Genomic DNA, 23,996 nt, shown 5'->3' with positions numbered 1-23,996 from the left:
CAAAAATACTCAAGAAATCCAATAATCCAAATAAATCGAAGACATTCAAAAAATTTAAAAAACTCAAAAGAATTTAATAAATCTAAAAAAATCTAAAAAATCAATGAAACCTAAGAAACTAAAAAAACTCAAGAAATCCAATAATTCCGATAAATTGAAAAAATCGAAAATATCCCAAAAATCGAAAACATCCAAAAAATCTAAATATAAAAATGGCAAAAAAAATCAAAAAAATCTAAAAAATCCAAACAATCCACAAAACTCAAAAAATGCAATAATTCCAAAAATTCAAAAATCGAGAAAATCCTGAGAATCCAAAAAATCCATAACATCAAAAAATCGAAAAAATCCGGAAGAACGAAAAAAAAATCGAAAAAATCCAAAAGCAAAAAACCCAAGAAATGCATGAAACCTAAGAAAATTAAGAAATCCAATAATTTCAAAAATCCAAAAATCGAGGAAAGCCAAAGAATTCAAAAAATCCATAACACCAAAAAATCCAAACGAACGAAAAAATCGAAAAAATTCAAAAGCAAAAACCCAAGAAACTTAAGAAATCCAATCATTTCCAAAATGCAAAAATTGAGAAAACCCAAAGAATCCAAAAACCCAAAAGCAAAAACCCAAGAAACTTTTGAAATCCAAAAAATCGAAAATATCGCAAAAAATAAAAAAAAATCGAAAAATTAAAAAAGGAAAAAAGCCAAAACATGCAAGAAACTAGAGATGTACCGACTGTAGGTCTGGCCGACTAACCGACTAGCCGATTGTTCGGCCAGTAAAAACCGACTAGTCGGCCGACTGTTCGGCTTTGCTAAAACCGGTTTATAAATGCGACAACCCGGGTGTTTTTTTTTTCTATTTCTCTGACTACCTGTAGGTCTGGCCGACTAACCGACTAGCCGATTGTTCGGCCAGTAAAAACCGACTAGTCGGCCGACTGTTCGGCTTTGCTAAAACCGGTTTATAAATGCGACAGACAGTGTGTTTTTTTTTCTATTTCTCTGACTACCTTGAAAATTTGTTTTATTTTAATAAAAGGAATAACTAAAGTTCCTTTGTTTTCCAAAAAATGTGTTAAATTTGTTTGGATAATTTTAACATTTAATTTTTTTTAGTAACTCAGTACAAAAATAAAAAATAACACAATTTAGGGCCAGTTTATATAATATTTTAACTGAGATTAAGTTGATCGCACATTTAACAAGGCCATTAGCGACGTCTGATTGGCGTAGAGTCGGTCACATGGTACTTCAAAGCGGGGTTAAAAATTAAATCGCAATTAAATATTTAATTGAGGTTCTGTAAACCAGGTTTAATTGTTTTATATACTATTTTAATTTTAATAAAAAAAGCCGACCGATCGGTTGTTTAGCCGACCAGTCGCCGACTGCAGCCGACGATGAAAAATGGCCGAATAGTCGGCTTATCCGACCGGTCGGCCACTAGTCGGTACATCCCTAATTTGTTCTATTTTAATAAAAGGAATAACTAAAGTTCCTTTGTTTTCCAAAAAATATGTTAAATTTTTTTGGATAATTTTAACATTTAATTTCTTTCAGTAACTCAGTACAAAAATAAAGAATAACACAATTTAGGGCCAGTTTATACAATATTTTAACTGAGATTAAGTTGATCGCGCATTTAACAAGGCCATTAGCGACGTCTGATTGGCGTAGAGTCGGTCACATGGTACTTTAACGCAGGGTTAAAAATTAAATCGCTATTAAATATTTAATTGAGGTTCTGTAAACCGGGTTTAATTGTTTTATATACTATTTTAATTTTAATAAAAAAAGCCGACCGATCGGCTGTTTAGCCGACTAGTCGCCGACTGCAGCCGACGATGAAAAACGGCCGAATAGTCGGCTTATCCGACCGGTCGGCCACTAGTCGGTACATCCCTACAAGAAACCCAAAAGTACTCAAGAAATCCAACAATCCAAAAAATCGAAGACATCCAAAAAATTTAAAGAAACTCAAAAGAATTTAAAAAATCCATGAAACCTAAGAAACTAAAAAACTCAAGAAATCCAATAATTGCAAAAATTAAAAAAATCGAAAATATTCCAAAAAATCCCAAACATCCAAAAAATTGAAAACAGAAATAGCAAAAAATAAAAATTAAAAAATAAATCTGAAAAATGGAAACAATCCACAAAACCAAAAAAAAAACCAAAGAAATCCAAAAAACCCAAGCAACTCAAGAAATCCGGTAGTTTCAAAAATCCAAAAAAATCGAATATCAAATATCTAAAAAAATCCAGAAAATACAAAAAATGAAAAAACCAAAAGCCTAAAATTCCAAACTTGCAAAAAACTGAAAACATTAAAAAATCCAAGAAACCAAATAAATAAATGAATAAATAAATCCTATTTAATTCCCTGTTTAAATCCGAAGAAATAAGTTAGTTCTTCTGGAGTAAATACAACCAATAAAAGAAAGTGCAAAGATGTAAATATCAAAAACAAACGGTAAGACATAAAATGTTGTGTGTACCAAGTGTATTACATGAAGTTTATGCGCTTTCAAGGGCCAAAGTTTAGAGATAATACATAAGTTTCTTGATACATAAATAACCATTAAGTATACATAAATTTTCACAGTTATCAATCAGTCCAGTAGTTAAAGAAAAAAAAAAACATGAAATTAGAGTTTGTCAGAATGATCCTGTTATTCTTCTTTATTTTATGCTCGGAAAATAAAAAACATTTTTGAAGTAACTAAACAATACCGTAACTTTAAAAAATCATTTTGTGAAGTAATCAAATCTACGCTTAAAAAATCCAAAGTGGCCCCGCCCACCCACCCCGATTTCGTTTTAACCATTTTAGTGGACGAAAAGTGGATTTTATATTGGCAAATAGTCATCGACTATTTGGAAGGAACAAATATATTAATTTTGGTATACATGATCATTAATTACAATATTACTGTATTCTATTAGTAGAAACACTAACAAGCAAAACCAGACTCTAATGTGCAGTCAGTGCGTGGTAATTTCAAAGTCAAACTGTAAAATGTTGACATAAACACTGTTTTTTTCTAAAAATCTGGATCTTTACGATAAAAAATTAAGACGGATTCATAAAGTACAAGTGTAGGAATTACTTTATGAAATTAAATAACATGTATTTTTTTATACTATGCAGAATTTTGAGGTGACGTCATCACACTGTTGATGAGAATGATCCGGCAAAGTTTGGTTAGCGTTTTACCATCTAGAACATATTCCTAACACACATTTTGACAAAATTACCGATGTAATAAAAATCGACACACGTCAGTCGAACCGGGGATCTACTTTTTTGTACTCTAGGGGTCATGAAACGTCGAAAAAATATGCCCGGGAAGTACACGAACAAATAACATATACATATTAGAACTTATTCAGCAAAATTTTGAGATGACGTCATCAAGTTTGGGGGGAGGGGATTAACAAATCAATTTTGGTTAATTACGATAACCTTAAAACGTTTGCAAGATTTCAATTCGATTTTGCAGTTTTTAGGTTAAATCGTAAAATGTTGTCATATATTTTTTATTTTTTCCCAAAAATATGTAAAAAGCGGGTTCGTAAACGACACGTATAGAAATGCTAGAAAATAAAATTTATTTATTTTAATTGGCTTTTAATATCCAAAATTTTGGGATAACATCATCAAATTGTTTTATATACATATATAAAAAAAATTGTATTTGATGTACTTCATACAGCAATAAAATCACAGCCTAAAAGCATTAAACTTCACAGAAAATAATAGTCAATATCAGTAAATTAGTTCGGTAAAAAAGCTGTTTTCTAGTAATCTCATCGAATAATATGCATCACATTTCCCCCCTTTTCTAGCCATTTTTATCTACCATTAAACTTTACGACACAATATCCCTCTTCCTGTAAACTCCTTCAACAATACCTAGTTAGATAAAAAAAAGCGTTAAACAACCGAAAATGGAATCATTATCACAAAATCAGCATAACAATGGCACCCCCTTCCCGCATTACAATTAAAATATTCAACACAGCGAGCGCCTTAATAACCCGCCAACATAAATAATTTATAATCCACCTAAACCGGAACAAATCCGTGAGAAACCGTCGAAAAAAAACCCAAACCGGCCCACCCCGTACATCACCATTAACGCACCTCGTCTCCATATCTCTCTCGGACAGCACTAAAGAATTTTTTACTTCCACTCAATCAAAAAGGAAAAAATTATCTGTAAAACGAAACATTCCGAGTTCCTCGACCCACTGACTCACGTAACGCAACACGAAGAAAACTACTTTTAGAATAATCCGATAATTAAAGGGCGACGGACGCAGCGCGTATCAAAAGAACCTGTTCGGAGGCGACCTGTTTCTCGTATTAACCCTTCAGAGGCGAGAGAGACGGAAGTGATATGGGGAAACAGAGACGGGAGATCTGCATTCCAAACGAACGAGGGTTCAAAAACGACGAAGGGAGTCACAGACAGTGATTTTTCGGTTTCATTGTCAAGTGCAAGGTGCTGGAAGCAACAGGTTGGAGGTGCCAGCTGTCAGAATGATCAAGAGGGATCTGTGATTTGTTGCAGAATGGATAGGATTTTCTCGCGAACGCTGGTAAGTTCTTTATACGCTTTTTTTTTGTTTAGTTTTTGTTTTTTGTGTGTAGTCCTCGTGATGTTTATGGTGACTTTTAAAAACAACAAAAAATTAATATTTTGTGGCTTGATTAACCAATAAAAAAAATGTCACCCACAAGTCAATCGAACCAGTAATCTCCGCATTAGTAATTCAACATTTTTGAGGCACGCCCACGGAGTGCTTCTATACTTGTATAAAATATGATGACCTGACTTAGATTTTGTTTGCTAAAAAAGCAGATTCATAAACTACAAGTATAGGAGTAAGTTATTTTAAAAAATTTAAATAGCAATTACTAAAAAAAATTGAGGGGACGTCATCAAATTGTTGGTGGGGATAATTAGCCAAATTCGAGTTTTACTATGTACACGATATTCGTAACATACTAAAAATTGTAAACTCAAAAAATAGCAAAATCGAAGAAATGAAAAATTCAAAATTTGGAAAGTCGAAAAGACTTTAAAAATAACCCTACTGCGATTTTTTTGTGGACTCTTCCATTGCCAAAAAAATTCAAGAAAATTGAAATAAGGTGGCGAGGTCGCACCGGAATTCCAAAAGTAAACTGTAAAGCCTAAGAACAGATTCATTTAAAAAAAACAAGTTGTGTTACTCGTTAAAAACAGAACACTCTGTATAGTTAAAAATAATATTAAAGTATAATCCATTCAACTTTGGTCTTTGACGTTTTCTTCTATTTTAATAATTAATGACATATCGAGGACCGCTCGCTTAGTGACTCACCTGTATATAACCAAAAATTGCAAAATCGAAGAAGCGAAAACTCGAAAATTGCAATCGAAAATTTGAAAAAACAAAAATTGGAATATCGGAAAATTAAAAACTGAGAAAGTGAAAACCCGAAAAAATGACTTAAAAACGGGAAATTTAAAAAACTAAAAATTGCATGTCGAAAAATTGAAAAATTCGAAAGTTAAAAACCACAAATTAGAACAGAAAACTCGAAAAATAGCAAATCGCATTTTTGATAAATTTAATTTAAAATTGGAAACTCGAAAAATTGAAAAAATCAAAAATTAAAATACCTAAAAAATAAAGGCTGAAAGTTCTAAATATCTGATATTCGAAACATGTATTTAGGTGCGCTATAGTGTATTTTCTGCTATTTTGTTTATTAATCAGATTTTTTCCTATATGGACCTATCCGTTGGAAAGTAAACCCAATATTATTATTATCAAAACGAAAAATTGAAAAACTTCAAATTTAAAAACGAGAAACTGCAAAATCGCACTGTTGAAAAAACGAAAAATTAAAATATCTAAAAATTGCAAAAACGAAAAATTCGAAAATAAAATAACTATTGAAAAGTAGGTAAAATCTAAAATCTGAAGAACATTTTATTCCTTATTCCTGCATCTTATTTTATTTTTTGTTCTCTTTCTTTTTTGCTGAGTATTTTCTATATTAAAAGTTGATTGTTTCTCCGATTTTTTACTTTATTAAGACACATCAACATACATATTAGAAGAATACGGAAAATTGAGAAACCAAAAAAAAAATCGGAAAAGTGACGAATCCAAAAATTAAAAATTCGAAAAAATGAATCAGAAAACCGAAATGGAAAAAAATTGAGTAATCAAAAAATTGAAAAACTAAAAAATAAAAAAAACGGGGAATTGATGAATTGAACAATTGATACATAGAAAAATTGAAAAATCGCAAAAATTAAGAAATCTAAAAATTGAAAAATCGGAAAAATGAAAAATCCCAAAACTGAAATATGTATCTAAAAGTTGAAAAATCAAAAAATGAAGAAGTTAATAAAGAAAAATCGTACAGCTGAAATATCAAAAATTTGAGAAACCGAAAAATTAAAAAATCGAAAAATCCAAAAATTGAAAAACTGAAAAATAAAAAAAAAACGAGTAATTGGACAATTGATACATAGAAAAATTGGGAAACCGGAAAATTGAAATATTGGGAAACTGAAACATGAAAAAATCGAGCAATCGAAAAATCCAAATATGGAAGAATGGAAAAACTGAAAAAACGAAGAATTTAAAAAATGAAAAATCGTACAATTGAAATATCGGAAAATTGAGAAACCGAAAAATGAAAAAATTGGAAAATTGACAAACCGAAAAATTAAAAAATCGAAAAATTGAAGAATCAAAAAACCGAAATAAAGAAAAATTGAGTAATCAAAAAATTGAAAATTTGGAAAATCAAAAAAACGAGAAATTGAACAATTGAAACATAGAAAAATTGAAATCGTGAAATCGGAACATTAAAAAATCCCAAAACTGAAATATCGAAAAGTTGGGAAATCGAAAAATTGAAATATGTATTGGGAAACTGAAACATGAAAATACCGAGAAATTGAAAAATTGGAAAAGTAAAAAATGAAACAGATCAAGAAATCGAAAAGTCAAAAAATCGAAATATCGAAGAATGGAAAAATTGAAAAATCGAAAAAATAAAAAATCGTAGAACTACAATAGCCGAAAATTGAGAAACGGAAAAACTAAAAAATCGAAAAATCCAAAAATTGAAAAACTGAAAAATCAAAAAAAAACGAGTAATTGGACAATTGATACATAGAAAAATTGGGAAACCGGAAAATTGAAATATTGGGAAACTGAAACATGAAAAAATCGAGCAATCGAAAAATCCAAATATGGAAGAATGGAAAAACTGAAAAAACGAAGAATTTAAAAAATGAAAAATCGTACAATTGAAATATCGGAAAATTGAGAAACCGAAAAATGAAAAAATTGGAAAATTGACGAACCGAAAAATTGAAAAAGCGAAAAATTGAAGAATCAAAAAACCGAAATAAAGAAAAATTGAGTAATCAAAAAATTGAAAAACTAAAAAATTAAAGAAACAAAAAATTGAAAAATCGCAAAACTGAAATATCTAAAAGTTGAAAAATTGAAAAGACGAAGAATTTAAAAAAGGAAAATCATACAGCTGAAATATCGGAAACTGAGAAACCGAAAAATTAAAAATCGAAAAATTGAAGAATCAAAACCCGAAATGAAGAAAAATTGCGTAATCGAAAAATTGAAAAACTAGATAATCAAAAAAACGAGAAATTGAGAATTCGGAACATTGAAAAATTCCAAAATTGAAATATCGAAAAATTGAAAAATTTGAAAAGTAAGAAATTAAAGAGATCAAGAAATCGAAGTCAAAAAATCGAAATATCGAAAAATGGAAAAATTGAAAAATTCAAAATCGAAAAAATGAAAAATCGTTGAGCTAAAATATCGGAAAATTTAGAAACCAAAAAATTAAAAAATCGAGCATTCGAAAAAATGGAATTTCTAAAACTAAAATATCCGAAAATTAAGTAACCAAAAAATTGAAAAACCGAAAAATTAAAAAAACGGGGAACTCAACAATTGAAACAGAAAAATTGAAAAATCCCAAAACTGAAATATCTAAAAGTTGGAAAATCGAAGAAATGAAGAAGTTAATAAAGAAAAATCGTACAGCTGAAATATCGGAACCGAAAAATAAAAAAATCCAAAAATCTAAAAATTGATGAATTAAAAAGCCGAAATAAAGAAAAATTGAAAAACTGAAAAATCAAAAAATTAAAAAAACGAAAAATTGAGAAACCAGAAAATTGAAATATTGGGAAACTGAAGCATGAAAAAATCGAGAAATCGAAAAGTCTAAAAATTCAAATATCGAAGAATTGAAAAATCGTAAAAATGAAGAATTTAAAAAATGAAAAATCGTACAATTGGAATGTCGGAAAATTGGGAAACCGAAAAATTACACGATCGAGAATTCGAAAAAAAGAAAAAACGTAAAACTAAAATATCGGAAAATTGAGAAACCGCAAAATGAAAAAATTGAAAAATTGATGAACCGAAAAATCAAAAGATCAAAAAATTAAAGAATCAAAAATTTGAAAAATCGCAAAAATTGAGAAATCGGAAAATTGAAAAATCCCAAAACTGAAATATCTAAAAGTTGAAAAACTGAAAATTTTACCGGAAATTAGAAAAGAAAAACCATACAGCTGGAATATGGGTAACTGAGAACCCAAAAATTAAAAATCGAAAAAATATAAGGAATTAAAAAACCGAAATGAAGAAAAATTGTGTAATCAAAAAATTGAAAAACTGGTAAATAAAAAAAAAACAGAAATTGAACAATTGAAACAGAAAAATTGAAGAATCAAATAGTGAAAAATCGAAAAACTGAGAAAAATTCCAAAACTGAAATATCGAAAAGTTGGGAAATCGAAAAATTGAAACATGCATTGGAAAATTAAACGTGAAAAAATCGAGAAATCGAAAAGTCAAAAAATCGAAATACCGAAGAATGGAAAAACTGAAAAATTTAAAAATCGAAAAAATGAAGAATTTAGAAATCGTAGAATTAAAATATCGGAAAATAGAGAAACCGAAAAATTAAAAAATCGAGCATTCGAAATAATGAAACATCGTAAAACTAAAATATCGGAAAATTGAGAAACCTTGAAAAATTGTGTAATAAAAAAATTGAAAAAAAAACAAAAAACGAGAAATTGAACAATTGAAACATAGAAAAATTGAAAAAAAAAAAAACGAGAAATTGAACAATTGAAACATAGAAAAATCGAAGAATCAAAAAATTGAAAAATCGCAAAAATTGACAAATCGAAAAATTGAAAAATCCCAAAACTGAAATATCTAAAAGTTGAAAAATGGAACAATCGAGACATCGTAAAATTGAAACATTGAGAAACTGATGCATGAAAAAATCGAGAAATGGACAAGAAATAGAGTAAGATGCAGTAATAAAATACAGGTGTTCCATTTGAAAAAACTGAAATATGGATATTTGAAAATTGTATTAAAATTTGATTTAGTTGATGCCACAACAAAGCGCGTATTTTTATTTATACTTCTTTAACATATTGTACAACAGATTTTAAAAATAACCCTATTGCGTTTTTTTTTTTGTGAATAATGAGGCAACGTGGCATCGGAATTTCAAAAGTAATGCATGGTATGTGTAAAGCCTAAGAAAGGATCAATCAAAATATGTCAAAATATACAAGGTGTTTCACCAAAAAATAACTAAGCTATGCTACGCCTTAGAAATAGAACACTCTTTATAGCTAAAAATAATTTTAGAATATGTATAGTCCGTTTAACTTTGGTCTTTGAGTTTTCTTCTATTTGTAATAATTAATGACATGTCGAGGACCATGCGCTGAGTGTAATTACATCTGTAATTTAAAAATTACAGATGTAATTTAAAAATTCAAAAATCGAAAAATTGCCAACTCGAAAAATTGAAAAATTGCAAAACACGTTGTTTTTATTTATTTTATTTTGACCTTTTTGTCATGAAATTTGAAGTTTTTTACTACCAACTTACCACTGTAAAAGTAAACTCTAGAGGAGTTTTATTTGATACCAACTTAATTCAACAGTAGTATTAATGTGACTATTAATGATTTTTGGGTTGAAAATTCTGAATTATTGGCAGCAATGTTAGCACGTCAGTTTAGAGTTGTCAATTTTGACGTGAGTGTGATTAAAAATCTAATAAGATCCAACATATCAGGGATGCCATCATAAAATTTTAATATATTGCCAACCTGACAAAAAATCACAAACAGGCGCCAGCTGTGGACATGAAAACACACTTTCTTGATTATTCTGTGACGTAATTGTCAACAATACATTACTCATGGTGTTTACTACAGTCAATCTTAAGGTTCATTATCATTTTGCATTCTACATTAACGTAATCAGCGCTTAAAATGAAAAATAGTCAGCCGTTATCAAGACAACATTCTTTTGTTTACTGGAGACTTTAGTAGAAAACACTAAATAATAAAAGAAAAAAGAAAAAAAACTTCAATTTAGGTTTACGTAATAATTAAATTATTCTCGTTAATATACTTATCCCCACCAAACATTTGATGACATCGTCAAGGAAATTATTAAAAACTGCGCATTTTTCTCTGATACCACTTGAAATATTTAAAATATTTGTCAAAAATAAAAAATATATAATTAAAACAATACGTTATAATCTCCCTCTTTGTAGGTGTTTGTGCTTTTAAGCACCCTACACACCGCCACCTCCACCCCCTTACCCGACCGAGTGTTCGTCCGTAACGAAACCTCCGTCACGCACAACCAAACAATCGCCGACCTCGTCCAACGCCAGACAGACACCATAAAAAAAATCATCTCCAACCACCACATCGACTACCCCGTCATCACCAAATACCCCCCCGACGACAAACAAAAGAAGAGCGACCCCATTCCATTCGACGAGTTAAAAATCAAGTGTCAACACTTGGCCCGCCTCATCTCCACGACCACGCCCACGCCCCGCAACATCTCCGGCTTCTACATAACGAGCGAAGAGCCGCCCCCGACCACGCCCAAGCCGAGCCCCGCCCCCGTCAAATACATCAAGCTCGAACCGGTCATCCTGCAGAAAACGATCATGAGCGACGGCCGCACCATCTACTACTGGCACAAGAGCATCCCGAGCCAGTTTGCTCCCGCCACGCCCACTACCCCGCCCCCGACGACCACGACGCCGGCCCCCGGGTATAACTTTCGGAATTTTTTTCCGTCATTTTACTCGATTGGAGGCTCTGAACCGGTTGGTGCGACTACAACAGAGAAAGCGCCAACCTCGGAAGAGATGCACTTGTACCAGCAGCAGTTGAAGTTCGTGGTGCCGGTGCCGTTCGTGCCGGCGGAGGACCCGGGGGTGAAGAAACCGTGGGAGATCGATCAATACGCGTATTATCCGAAGCCGCTTCAACCGGAAAATGTTAACATGCAGGTGCCATATGTGCCCACGTTTCATGTGATTAAGGCGGTGGCGGTGCCTAATCAGTATGAGGGTGGGTCCGTTGACGGAATGTAAATTGATAGATGGATGGTAAAGTAACATATGACGTCACCAATTTTTTTTTTGGTGCGTTACTTTATTATCATGTTTGATTTCGAAATAATTATAACGAAGATGAGACTGATTAGGAATAGGTTTGTTAAAAACAAAAAGATGTGTTTAATTAGAAAAAAAATGACATTTGTTTGAACTGACATTAAAATTTTGAATGTTTTAATACTTCAAATTTTTTGTTATACTGATTAATTACACCAAGTGTACGTACAAATGTTCCCGTACTATAGGTTTATTGTTAGTATAAGAATTATTACTTAATGAATTATTGTGTTTACCACTTCTTAAGCCTTATGCACACGTACAAGTTTTGCCTTCAAGTCCAACCTCAGATGCAAACAGACAAATAAATCGACGAGCTTGTAAGGAACTTGTACGTGTAAGCGCGGCTTTAGGTTGATAGTTTAGTGGGGTCGGTTTCGTGCAATTAAATGTACAAATGCAGCTCAAAATCATTTTTAATAAAGTTTCTGAAACTTACCATTGTCATTCTCTTCACGGCATCTTCACTAATCGGATAACTAAGCTTGACTCGTTTGTACAAAGGGTGATTTTCATAATAATTAATTAATTCTACCAGACTTTCAAATTCAACGTTACCGATTGTGTATAATCGTCCTTCCAATTTAATTCGACAATGTTTGATTTTTCTGTCTGCCCTGAAACAAAAAAAAAAAAAACAAAATTTAGAGAAACTTAATTAAACTCTTCGGTTAAAAAATAATTTTGTTGACATTTATTTTTTTTTATCTACCTCCTGTAATATTTTAAAAATAAATACATACACTCTGATTTAATTAATATATCAGAAAGCACAGTATTTCAACAATGCAAGTTATTTAACGATAATGAACTACGCTCAAATAATTATTACGCTGCTTATCACCACCAAGTAATTCCAAGCCTGATGTTTAATCATCATGAGATAACTCGATCGATTTGATTTTTCTTTGTCCTGTCAAATCTAATGCACCAAAACCAATAAAATTAACCCAAAAATCACGAATGTTTATTTTTGTTAAAAACGATTTACGCTTGCGGTGTCCATTTCAAGGAAATTCACTCAACAAAATTCTGAGATAACGCCATCAACCGTGTCTTTCAGGGAATCGATATCAATTATACCATAAACGCCACTGACGACAATTAAGTGTATTCGTGCGAAAAATAATGCTATAATAACGCTTAAATGACAAGCAAGGTGCTAGCGTTATGTAAAAAATCGAAAAAAGAATTTTAGCCGCACCTGTTACTTTCTGATATATGTATTGTTGTAATTATTTATTCTCATTTGTCAATATTTTCAGTAACAATATTGTCCTGAAAGATTTGCAAATTTAATTATACAAATGCCACCTTAATGTCATTATTTTAAATAAAGATGTGTTTAATATTTTTCAATGATGACATTCATTTTTTAGTGAGATAAGTATATCGATTCTGATGTGTACAATGTAAGATTAATCATACCACCATTGTATTTTTATTTGTTGTCACTGCAATCCTTGTTAGTATCCAACCAAAATTTCAAAGAAATTTTTGATGTAATCTTTGCGACAAGACTGTAGCACATTGTAAATTGTACATATTTTATTTAAAAATATTTTGATATCTCCAACTACATGATAATCTTCAAGTACATCTAAAATTTCCAGGTAAATGTAATCAATCAGGAAGTTCGGGCATTATCTGTCTAATAATTTAAAGAAGAGACATGTATAGACTCCAAAGTACAGGTAAACCCGTTATAGTGTAACGGAAAAAAAGGACATATCGGAGATCGAACCCTGGACACTCCAGATGCTAAGCTAATGCGCCTGTTACTAACCCCATGTTTCGTATAGTTAGTATTATGTACGTAAAGACCAGTGTTACTACGAGAAATATTGAGTAATAAAAATTATAATACCAGAAAATAAAATCAAGGCAAATTCATAACACATAACTTCATGATTACACAAATTTTGGTTAGCATCTTACCAACTATTTATTATACTATTTTGCCATTTTAAATGGGATTTGTTTAGCAAAATTTTAAGATTACGTCATCAAATTTTTAGTGGGGATAATTAGGCAATTGGTTTACGTTTTATCATCTGGAGGATGTTCTTAAAACAGACCTATTATTTCACAAGAATTAGGTCAGTAGTTTCGGATATTATTTGTCAGAGAGACGACAGATTATTAACACAAAAAGATGACAAATTGACGAAAATACCTCCCAGCTTCTTCTCGGGAAGTAAAAATAGAAGAAAAACGTAACAGCAACAGTGAAAACCTTAATTTTCTAGAACACCTGATTTTCATTTTAAATTTTATTAAAAAAGAGCAAAATTTGCGTAAAACGTCATAGCGATAACTGACCGATTTCAGCTGTGAGATTCAAGACTTAAACTAAAAAAAAATTTGTAAAAAAAAATTGAAAAATCAAAAATTTTAAAATCGAAAAATTGAAAAACCGAAATCCGAAGACACACATAACATAACATAACATAAAACCTGAAAATTTGAGAATTGAAAAACTGAAAAATCAAAACTTTGAAAAGTCGAGATATCGAGAAATAGAAAAATCGAAAAATTGATTAATCGAGAAATTGAGAAATCGAAAAATTGAAAATTTCGAAACGTCAAAAATTGAAAAATTGGAAGTCGAGCAATCGATACACCAAAAAATCGGAAAATTTAAAAATGTGGAAAAAGAAAAATTCCCAAAATTGAGATAATGAAAAATTGAGAAATCTAAAAATTGAAAAATCAAAAATCGAAGCCGAAAAATTTTTTAAATCGAAAAATTGAAAGATTTTTAAAATAGAAAAACCGAAATATCATGAAATTGTAAGATCAAAATATCAAGAAATAGAAACAACAGAAAATCGTATACTTGGTCGAAAAACTAAAAGATCAAAAATTTAAAAATTTGAAAAATCGAGAAATCAAAAAATCTAAAAATTTAAAGAATTGAAAAATTAAAATACATATCGAAAAATGGAAGAACCGAAAAAGAGAAAAATTCAAAAGTCTAAAATTTAAAATCGAAAAACCAAGAAATCTAAAAGTCGAGAAGTCGAAAAATCGAAAAATGAAGAAATCGAAATACATAGGTCAAAAAAAAAATTGTAAATTGAAAAATTTACTTAAAAAAAAACCTAAATATAAATCGCAAAATCAAAAATTTTAAAAATCGAAAAACTGAAAACTCAAAAACCTGAAAATCTAAGAATTGAGAAACTGAAAAATCGAACCATTGAAAAGTCGAGATATCGAGAAATATAAAAATTGAAAATTTAAAAATGTCAAAAATTGAAAAATTGAAAGTCGAGCAATCGATAAACCAAAATATCGAAAAATTTTAAAGTTCAGAAAATGAAAAATTCCCAAAATTGAAATGATGGAAAATTGAGAAATCGAAAACCTGAAATATCGAGAAATCTAAAAATTGATAACTCGAAAAATTTTTAAAATCGAAAAACCGGATTATCAAAAAATCGAGAAATCGAAAATTTTAAAATTCAAAAAATTGAAAAATCGAGAAATCAAAAACTCTAAAAATTTAATGAATTGAAAAATCGAGAAATCGAAACATCAAAATTCGAAAAATTGAAAAATTCAAAAATCTAAAATTTAAAATCAAAAAACCGAGAAATCGAAAAATCAAAAACTGAAACATCGAACACTCGAAACATAAAAAGATGGAGAAATCGAAAAGTCCAACAATCGAAAAATTGAGAAATCGAAATGGGTCAAAAAAGTTGTAAATTGAAAATTTGAAAAATTTACAATAAAAAAAAAACTATAAATCGAAACGTCGAAAAACCGAAAACTTTGAAAATCGAAAAACTAAAAAATCAAAAATCTGAAAATCTAAGAATTGAAAAACTGAAAAATCGAAACAGCGAAAAGTCGAGATATCAAGAAATAGAAAAATTGAAAAACTGATTAATCGAGAAAATAAGAAGCCGATAAATTAAAAATTGAAAAATGTCAAAAATTGAAAGTGCTCGAAACACCAAAAAAATCCAAAAAATGTAAAAATTCAGAAAATGAAAAATTCCCAAATTTGAAATGATGAAAAATTAAGAAATCAAAAACTTGAAAAACCGAACAGTCGAACAAATTTTTAAGTCGAAAACTTGAAAAAATCAAAAACTTTTAAAAATTCGAAAAATTGATATATCGATGAAGTGAAAAATTCAAAAATCGAGAAATCGAAACATCAAAAATCGAAAAATTGAAAAATTCAAAAATCTAAAGTTTAAAATAAAAAAACCGAGAAATCGAAAATTCAAAAACTGAAACATCGAAAACTCGAAACATAAAAAGATGGAGAAATCGAAAAGCCCAACAATCGAAAAATTGAGAAATCGAAATGGGTCAAAAAAGTTGTAAATCGAAAATTTGAAAAATTTACAATAAAAAAAAAAATAAATCGATAAGTCGAAAAACTGAAAACTTTAAAAATCGAAAAACTGAAAATTCAAACACCTGAAAATCTAAGAATTGAAAAACTGAAAAATCGAAACATTGAAAAGTCGAGAAATCTAAAAATTGAAAAGTCGAAAAATGTTTAAAATCGAAAAATCGAATTATCAAAAATTCGGAACATCAAAATATCAAGAAATCGAAACATCAAAAAATCGTACTCTTGGTCGAAAAATCGAGAAATCAAAAACTCTAAAAATTTAATGAATTGAAAAATCGAGAAATCGAAACATCAAAAATCGAAAGTGAATAATTCAAAAATCTAAAATTCAAAATCGAAAAACCGAGAAATCGAAAGATTCAAAAACTGCAACATCAAAAACTCCAAACATAAAAAGATGGAGAAATCAAAAAGTTGAGAAGTCGAAAAATCAAAAAATTGAGAAATCGAAATAGGTCAAAAAAGCTGTAAATTGAAAAATTGAAGAATTTACAATAAAAAAAAATATATAAATTGAAAAACTGAAAAAACAAAAATCTGAAAATCGAAGAATTAAAAAACTGAAAAATCGAAACAGTGAAAAGTCGAGATATCGAGAAATAGTAAAATCGAAAAACTGATTAATCGAGAAAATGAGAAATCGATAAATTAAAAATTTAGAAATGTAAAAAATTGAAAAATTGAAAGTGCTCGAAACATCGAAAAAATCCAAAAATGTAAAAATTCAGAAAATGAAAAATTGAGAAATTTGAAATGATGAAAAAGTCGAAAAAATTTTTAAATCGAAAACTTGAAAAAATCAAAAAACTTTTAAAAATTCGAAAAATTGATATACATATCAATGAAGTGAAAAATTCAAAAATCGAGGAAATCGAAACTTCAAAAATCGAAAAATTCAAAAACCTAAAATTTAAAATAAAAAACCGACAAATCGAAAATTCAAAAACTGAAACATCGAGGACTCGAAACAAAAATATAGAGAAATTAAAAAATCGAGAAGTCGAAAAATCGAAAAATTGAAAAACCGAAAAATCGAAATCCTAAAAGTCGAAAAATTTAAAAAATTGAAAAATTAAAATATAGAAAAATTGAAGAATTGAAAAATTGAGAAATCTAAACATCAAAAAATCGAAAAATTTAATAATTAAAAAATCTAAAATTTAAAAATCGGAGGAAAATTGAATAAAAAAAAAATGAAAAATCGAGAACCTGAATTAATTCAATTAACTGATTATTAATTAACTGAAATGACGAAAAATTGGAAATATGTACGTCAAAAAGTTGAAAACTGAAAAGTCGAAAAATTGACAAGTTTTAAAAAAATCAAAACACTGAAAAATCAAAAATCTGAAAATCTAAGAATTGAAAAACTGAAAAATCGAAACAGTGAAAAGTCGAGATATCGCGAAATAGAAAAATCGAAAAACCGATTTAATCGAAAAATTGAGAAATCGAAATACAGTATTGTCCGGTTATAATGAACCCGCTTGTAATGAACTTCCGGCTATAGTGTACTGTATTTCAAGTAACGAAATTTTTTCCATATATCTAATGTATTTTTTTTCGGTTATAATGAATCACTGAATCCGCTTGTAATGAACTTTCGGATAAAATGAACTAAATATTATTCAAAATAAAGTGCAGTTTTCCGTTTATAATGAACTTTTCGGGGATTCCCTGATTTACGCGCTACGCATTTCCCCACCAACTTGCTTTCTGTGCCAGTCGATTCTTGGTCACTGTGTCGAAGTAGCGCTACATAAGTACTTACTTGTGTAATAACATTGTTCGAAATGGAAAAACAAAAACGTAAAGCTCTAACCTTAAAGGACAAGTATGATATTATACAAAAAATACAAAGTGGTGTTAAACAACGCGATGTTAGCCAGGAAATGAACTTGATAAAATCCACTGTTTCTATGATATGGAAGCAAAGAGAAGCCATTTTATCAGCGTATGGTCAGGGAAATTCTACGTGTAAAAAAATGAGAAAATCAAAGCACCATGAAATGGATCAAGGGCTTCTTAAGTGGTTTACACAAAAAAGACAAGAAAACGTTCCTGTAAGTGGTATTATTCTACAAGAAAAAGCTAATGAAATGGGTAGTAAAATCGAAAACAAAGACTTCAAGTGTTCTAAAAGTTGGATTGAACGTTTTAAAAGAAGACATAATATCCGAACAGGAAAAATTGTGGGTGAGTCTGCAGCAGTAGATTTGAATGTTGTTAATGACTGGTTAACTAATGTTTGGCCTCATATTCGGAAAAACTATGACAGTGAAGACATTTTTAACGCTGATGAGACAGGGCTCTTTTATCAAATGACTCCTGATAAGACTTTAAAATTTGTGGGAGAAAGTTGTGCTGGAGGAAAGTTATCTAAATTGAGGATTACAGTTTTAGTAGCTGCCAATATGTCTGGAACAGAAAAAAGGAAATTGTTGGTTATAGGCAAATCTGCCAATCCTAGATGTTTCAAAAATAAACAATTGCCCGTAAAATACAAATCAAACCGTAACGCGTGGATGACCTCTGAAATTTTCACAAATGAACTGCTTGAATGGGATGAACAATTAAAACAAAAAAATAGGAAAATTGTACTTTTAGTTGATAACTGTACAGCTCACCCTGAGATTAAACTAAACCAAATTAAATTAGTTTTTATGCCACCGAATACGAGTTCAAAATTACAACCGATGGATCAAGGTGTAATTCATTCATTAAAGAGCCATTATAGGAAAATTTTACTCGCGCAGATGATAGAGGCTATGGACAACGGAAAAACATTTTCAGTTAGCATTTTAGATGCTGTAAATTTTATTCACATGGCTTGGCAAAAGGTTAGCAAAGATACAATAGCAAACTGTTTCAAGCATGGAGGATTTTCTGAAAAAAGTGCTGAATTTGATGCAGACGATGAGCTTCCCCTAACAGAATGGTTAAAAAAACATGAAGATGATCCTGGACTTATTTTCACAGATGTGGATAATGCAATTGAAATTGCAGTGCAAGAGAAAATCGGGGAATTTAATTTTGAAGAATATGTGGAAATTGATAACGACATAACGGTAACAGAAAGACTAACTGACGAGCAGATTATAGAATCAGTGACATCAGTCATGGCAACAAGTGACGAGGCCGAGGGTGAGGAAAATGAGTCTGATGAAGATGTTGATGTTTATGTTCCTTCTCTTAATGAAATGGCGCAAAAAATGGCAGAGACTCGCAACTTTTTAGAATCGCGCACTGTTCCGGAGCCTATATGGAACAGCTTTTGCAACCTCGAACGCTATATTAGTGACATTCACTTTTCTAATAGATATGTACAGACAAAAATAACTGATTTTGTCAAGTAGACTTGTGTTTATGTGACGTCTTGTTATATGTAATTACATAAATAGCTATGTTTTTTTTTATTTTTAGTTTATAAACCAAGAAATATTTTTTGAATTGTTCCCAACGTAGAATTGAAGTAAATTGAATTTAAACAAACGCAGTTTTTATTTTTCCGTTAATAGTGAACTTCGGATATAATGAACTAGTTTTGTTACATTTTTTGAGTTCATTATAACCGGACGCTACTGTATGTCAAAAATATTGAAAATTTGGAAAATTCGCAACTAAAACAATCGATAGATCGAAAGATCGAAAAATTTAAGAATCAAAACATCGTAAAATCCCAAAACTGAAACATCGGAAAATTGAGAAACTGAAAAATTGTTACATCTACAATATTTATTTTTTTTCCCTAAAAATCTCGATGGCTAGCGTGAAAATTAAACACGGCTTCATAAACCACAACATTTAAATAACATTTATTCGACAAAACGATTTTTCTGATCAACTTAAAACATTTGCAAGATTTCAAAGCACTCGATTTTGCAATTTTACAGTTAAATTGTAAAATATGGTTATACAAATTTGATTTTTTTTTCCAAAAATTTGGATGCTGATAAAAACTGAAGACGGATTCATAAACCACAAATAGAAATCGGAGATTATCTGTCTAATAAAAATCCGGTGGAAATGGGAGGACTATTTTTTCGTATTCTAAGGGTCATGGAAAAGATTTTCATTTACATAAATAGCGCCGACAAAAAAAAAACTCCAATCTTGGGTACCACGTAGTCAAAAAAAAATCTGACCTGAGTACTACGTTTAACGTTTTTTTTTCGACCTATTACTATTATTTTTATTACTCGTCATAGAATAGACGTTAATACGACCAGTGGCGGCGAATATCCGCTATTTTTTGTACAAATAAAAATAATATCCACTTACCTAAAACTAATAGTATAACAATTTGCATCATTCTCACTGGGCCTAACCAAGAAAGCCCCTTCAGTCTTCACCCTCTTCAAAATCTCATCCGCCTGTATCTTCCCCGTATGCTGATGGTACCACTCCTCCGTCTCGTGCTTCTTCGGCTGCGGCACCGGCTCCTGCAGCGTAATCGAAAACTCCGCAGTGACTAGAGGACAGTTCCGATAGTGCGTTATCAGACTGTACAAACTGTCGAAGTACTTCGCATCCGTCAGATAGTATTTCGTGTGTTGCTTATCCGGCTTCGACCTGATCCGGCAATGATTCACCTGCCCGTTCCTCCAGAACGACAGACAATACTCCCCCACGAACGTCACGCTCGCCCTCACCAGGAACGTCCCGTCCCCCAGGTGCGAGTACGTCTTCAGCAGTTGCTCGGCCTCCTCGCGCCCCTTGGCCAGCTTGCCGTGGAACCACTTCTCGCTGAAGTGGAGCTCCTCGTTCGGCACGTCCGACTTGGAGCGCTGGAAGGCGGCGCTGTCGTCCTCGTCCTCGGAGCGCTCGGACTCCTGGTCCGGCTTGTAGCTGTCGGTGTAGAAGAGTTTGTTCTGGGTGAGGATGAAGAAGTGCGGGTTCCACTCTTTGTCGACGGGGTCTTCCAGGTACATGATGCCGTTGTGGACAGAATTGCGCAGGTCCATCTCGCTACCCTCGTTGCGGATGAGGAAGGAGGATTCGTCCTGGCCTTCTGGAAGTTTCTTGTGTTTGAGGATGATGCGGCGACGCAGCTGGTACGGGGAGGGGAGTTGTTTTTCATTTTTTTCGACGGGGTGGATGACGAGAGATTCGCCAAAGACTTCCTGTTGGTGTCAAAATAAGAGTCATTTACATCGAAATTACATGGGGTTCGGTAAAGACACTTTCCTGACGTTGCGAACAACATTTTTTCAAACACCAGTTAATAAATTTATTCTATAAGTACATACTTTAAATCTCTATATTATCAACATCATCAAAAATTTGTATCTACAACATTGATTGGTTCCGTAGAAGATAGAAATTTAAAGCGAGCTTTTAGAAACAATGCTTTTAAAAATAAGTGTGATGAAATAATTTAGGTCGCCACTAATTTTTGTCACTTTAATGTGATTAGCGAATATCAACAGGAAGAATCTCTTATAGTAATAAACAAAACCAACTCTGAAACAAAAACTTCCTGCGGCTGGGAAAACAGGAGATATAAATCCCACACAAATTAACAAAATTGTAGTTTGTTAAACAGAAAAATAAATACTTTCCTGAATTTTGAATTTATTTAATCGAGACAGGAAAGTACTATAGTAAAATCTGGGAAATTCTGATTCATTCTCAATTTCTTAATACATAAACCTACACACCAACGCCTATTAGATCACAAATTTTATTTATGTGAACTTTTCTAAATAAAAGAATTTTATTTATCAGAGACGGATCAAGAAATCTGAATCGGTCTAAAAATAGCCAAAATTGCCGCCACTTATTATCACGTAACTTGGCAATAAAATTTCCTTATACCAAGTGTTGCCAAAGCTTAAAGTTGAAATTTACAAAATTAAAATTCCAGCACGTATTACACTGCTTTTATTTTTTTCGGAAATGACATCAACTTTTTCTTTTCAAATAAAAGAAAACTCTTTTAAGTGTGTCAAATTCAGTGTTTTTTTTTTTTTAATTTTCAATACGGCAAAATTTGTATGTAACTCGTTTAATTTAATGCTTTAAAAATTTCAAAAGCTGCTAAATCACTCATTATAAAAAATTCAAATCAAGTGAAAATTAAAAAAAAATCTGTTTAATACACTTAAAAAGTATAAAAAAAGTTGAAGCCATTTCCATAAAGAACAAAATGATATTGAGATATTAAACTGGGACACCCGGTATATTTTATTTTTGAAGTATCGAATTTCGTACAGAATACAGTTTATACAACAAAAATTGTGAACCTAAATCGTTATTTCTCGGGGAGAAATCAAAAAAAAAACTGAAATCCGAAAATTCAAAAATTAAAATATTCAAAAACTGAAAAACACAGAAATTGAAAAGTTCCCAAAATTGAAATGTTGAAAAATAGAGAAATCTAAAAATCGGAAAGTCGAAAAATGTTTAAAATCAAAGAAGCGAGATGTCAAGATATCGTAAAATCGAAAAGTGTAGAATTAAAAAAATCGAAAATTGAAAAATCAAAAATTTCAAAATACCAAAAATTGAAAAACAGAACTATGGAAGGACTAAAAAATCGAGATACTGAAAAAATTTAAAATTTAAAAAAAATAAAAATTGAAAAATTCCAAAACTGAAATGACGATAAATCAAAACATCAAAAAATTGGAAAATCGGAAAACCGAAAAATCAAAAAATCAAAAAACCCAGAAATCGAAACATTGAAAAGCTAAGAAAACGAGAAATAGGAAAATTAAAAAATCAATTAATCAACTTTGAAATGTCAAAAATTGAAAAATCGAAATACTGAAAAGTTGAGTGATCGAGAAATGGAAAATTCAAACATCAATTAATCGAAAAATTGGGAAATCGAAAAATTGAGAAATTGAGAAATTCAAAAACCTGATAAATAGAAAAATTGGAAAATACCAATACTTGACATATCGAAAAATTTTAAATCGAGAAATTGAAAAATCGTGAAATTAAAAAATCATAAAATTGAAGAATAAAAAAAACTGAAAAAAACCCAAAATATATATATATAAGAAAAATTGAGACACCGAAAGTTGAAAAATTGATAATTCGAAAACTGAAAAATTAAAATACATATCAAAAAATTGAAGAATCAAAAAGTTGAGAAATCGAAACATCAAAAAATCGAAAAATTGAAGAATCAAAAAATTGAAAAATTAAAAAATTAAAAATTTCAAAACGGAAATTACGAAAAATTGGATAATCGAAAAATTAAAAAGCTGAAAAGTCCAAATGAAATTGAAGTCGAATAAAACATAAAAAGATCGAGAAGTCGAAAAATCGAAATCAGGCCAAAATCGAAAAGTTGAAAATTGGAAACATTGAAAAATGGAAGAAAAATTGAAGAATCGAAAAAACGAAAAATTCCAAAACTGAAATGACGAAAATCAACACATCGAAAACTTCGAAAATCGGAAAGCCGAAAAATTGAAAAGTCGAAACTTTGAAAAGCTAAGAAATTGAGAAATGGGAAAATTAAAAAATTGATTAATCAGTTTAGAAATCTCAAAAATCGAACAATCGAAAGACTGAAAAATGAAAAACCAGAAATTTGAAAAATTTAGAAGTTCAAAAACTGAACACCGAAAAATTGAGAAATCGAAAAATTGATTAATCAATTTAGAAATGTAAAAAATTGCAAAATCGAAATACTAAAAATTCGAGAGATCGAGAAATGGGAAATGGAAAATTCAAAAATCAATTAATCGAGAAATTGGGAAATCTAAATATTGAAAATTTAGAAACGTCAAAAAAAAAATTGAAAAATCTAAAAACTGAAGAGTCGAAAGATTGAAAAATTGTAACACTAAAACATCGGAAAATTGAGAATTTGAAAAGTAAAGAAATCAAGAAATTGAAAATCTGAATAACCCAAAAATTGGATAAAATCCCAATAATGTAATGTCGAAAAATTGAAAATGGAGAACCGAAAAATTGAAAAATCGAGAAATTAAAAATTTCAAAACGGAAATTGCGAAAAATTGGAAAATCGAAAAAATCGAAAAATTGAAAATTGGTGACGTGGAAACATTGAAAAATCCCAAAC

The 23,996-nt window shown here is 30.4% G+C and overlaps 2 protein-coding genes across 3 annotated transcripts in view; one reads left to right on the top strand and one right to left on the bottom strand.

Annotated features, from left to right (window-relative positions):
• Positions 1 to 23,996, bottom strand: part of LOC135127879 (1-phosphatidylinositol 4,5-bisphosphate phosphodiesterase gamma-1) — a 51,096-nt gene that overhangs the window by 13,242 nt on the left and 13,858 nt on the right. For both annotated transcript variants that reach the window (XM_064054544.1, XM_064054543.1), the window contains 2 exons: positions 20,237 to 21,078; positions 12,017 to 12,194 (listed from right to left, as the gene is read on the bottom strand). In XM_064054544.1, the coding sequence (XP_063910614.1) occupies positions 12,017 to 12,194; positions 20,237 to 21,078 (1,020 nt within the window). The remainder of the gene's footprint in view (positions 1 to 12,016; positions 12,195 to 20,236; positions 21,079 to 23,996) is intronic.
• Positions 4,155 to 11,974, top strand: LOC135127881 (uncharacterized). The gene is made up of 2 exons (XM_064054546.1): positions 4,155 to 4,607; positions 10,657 to 11,974. The coding sequence occupies exons 1-2, from the start codon at positions 4,581 to 4,583 to the stop codon at positions 11,494 to 11,496; spliced, it is 867 nt and encodes a 288-aa protein (XP_063910616.1). The 5' UTR covers positions 4,155 to 4,580; the 3' UTR covers positions 11,497 to 11,974.

The sequence above is a fragment of the Zophobas morio genome, unplaced genomic scaffold (genome assembly GCF_036711695.1).
Source record: "Zophobas morio isolate AGI-343-1 ecotype UQ-CSIRO unplaced genomic scaffold, CSIRO_AGI_Zmor_V1 ptg000012l, whole genome shotgun sequence".
In the NCBI taxonomy this organism is placed as follows: Eukaryota; Metazoa; Arthropoda; class Insecta; order Coleoptera; family Tenebrionidae; genus Zophobas; species Zophobas morio.
The sequence above is the reverse complement of the archived record's forward strand: the minus strand, read 5'-3'. Positions and strand labels throughout refer to the sequence as shown.

Bases quoted from the DNA above. Each gene is read 5' to 3' on its own strand.
- LOC135127881 (XM_064054546.1), top strand. From the start codon at position 4,581: ATGGATAGGATTTTCTCGCGAACGCTG. The intron at 4,608-10,656 runs GTAAGTTCTTTA...CCCTCTTTGTAG, and splicing joins GGATTTTCTCGCGAACGCTG to GTGTTTGTGCTTTTAAGCAC.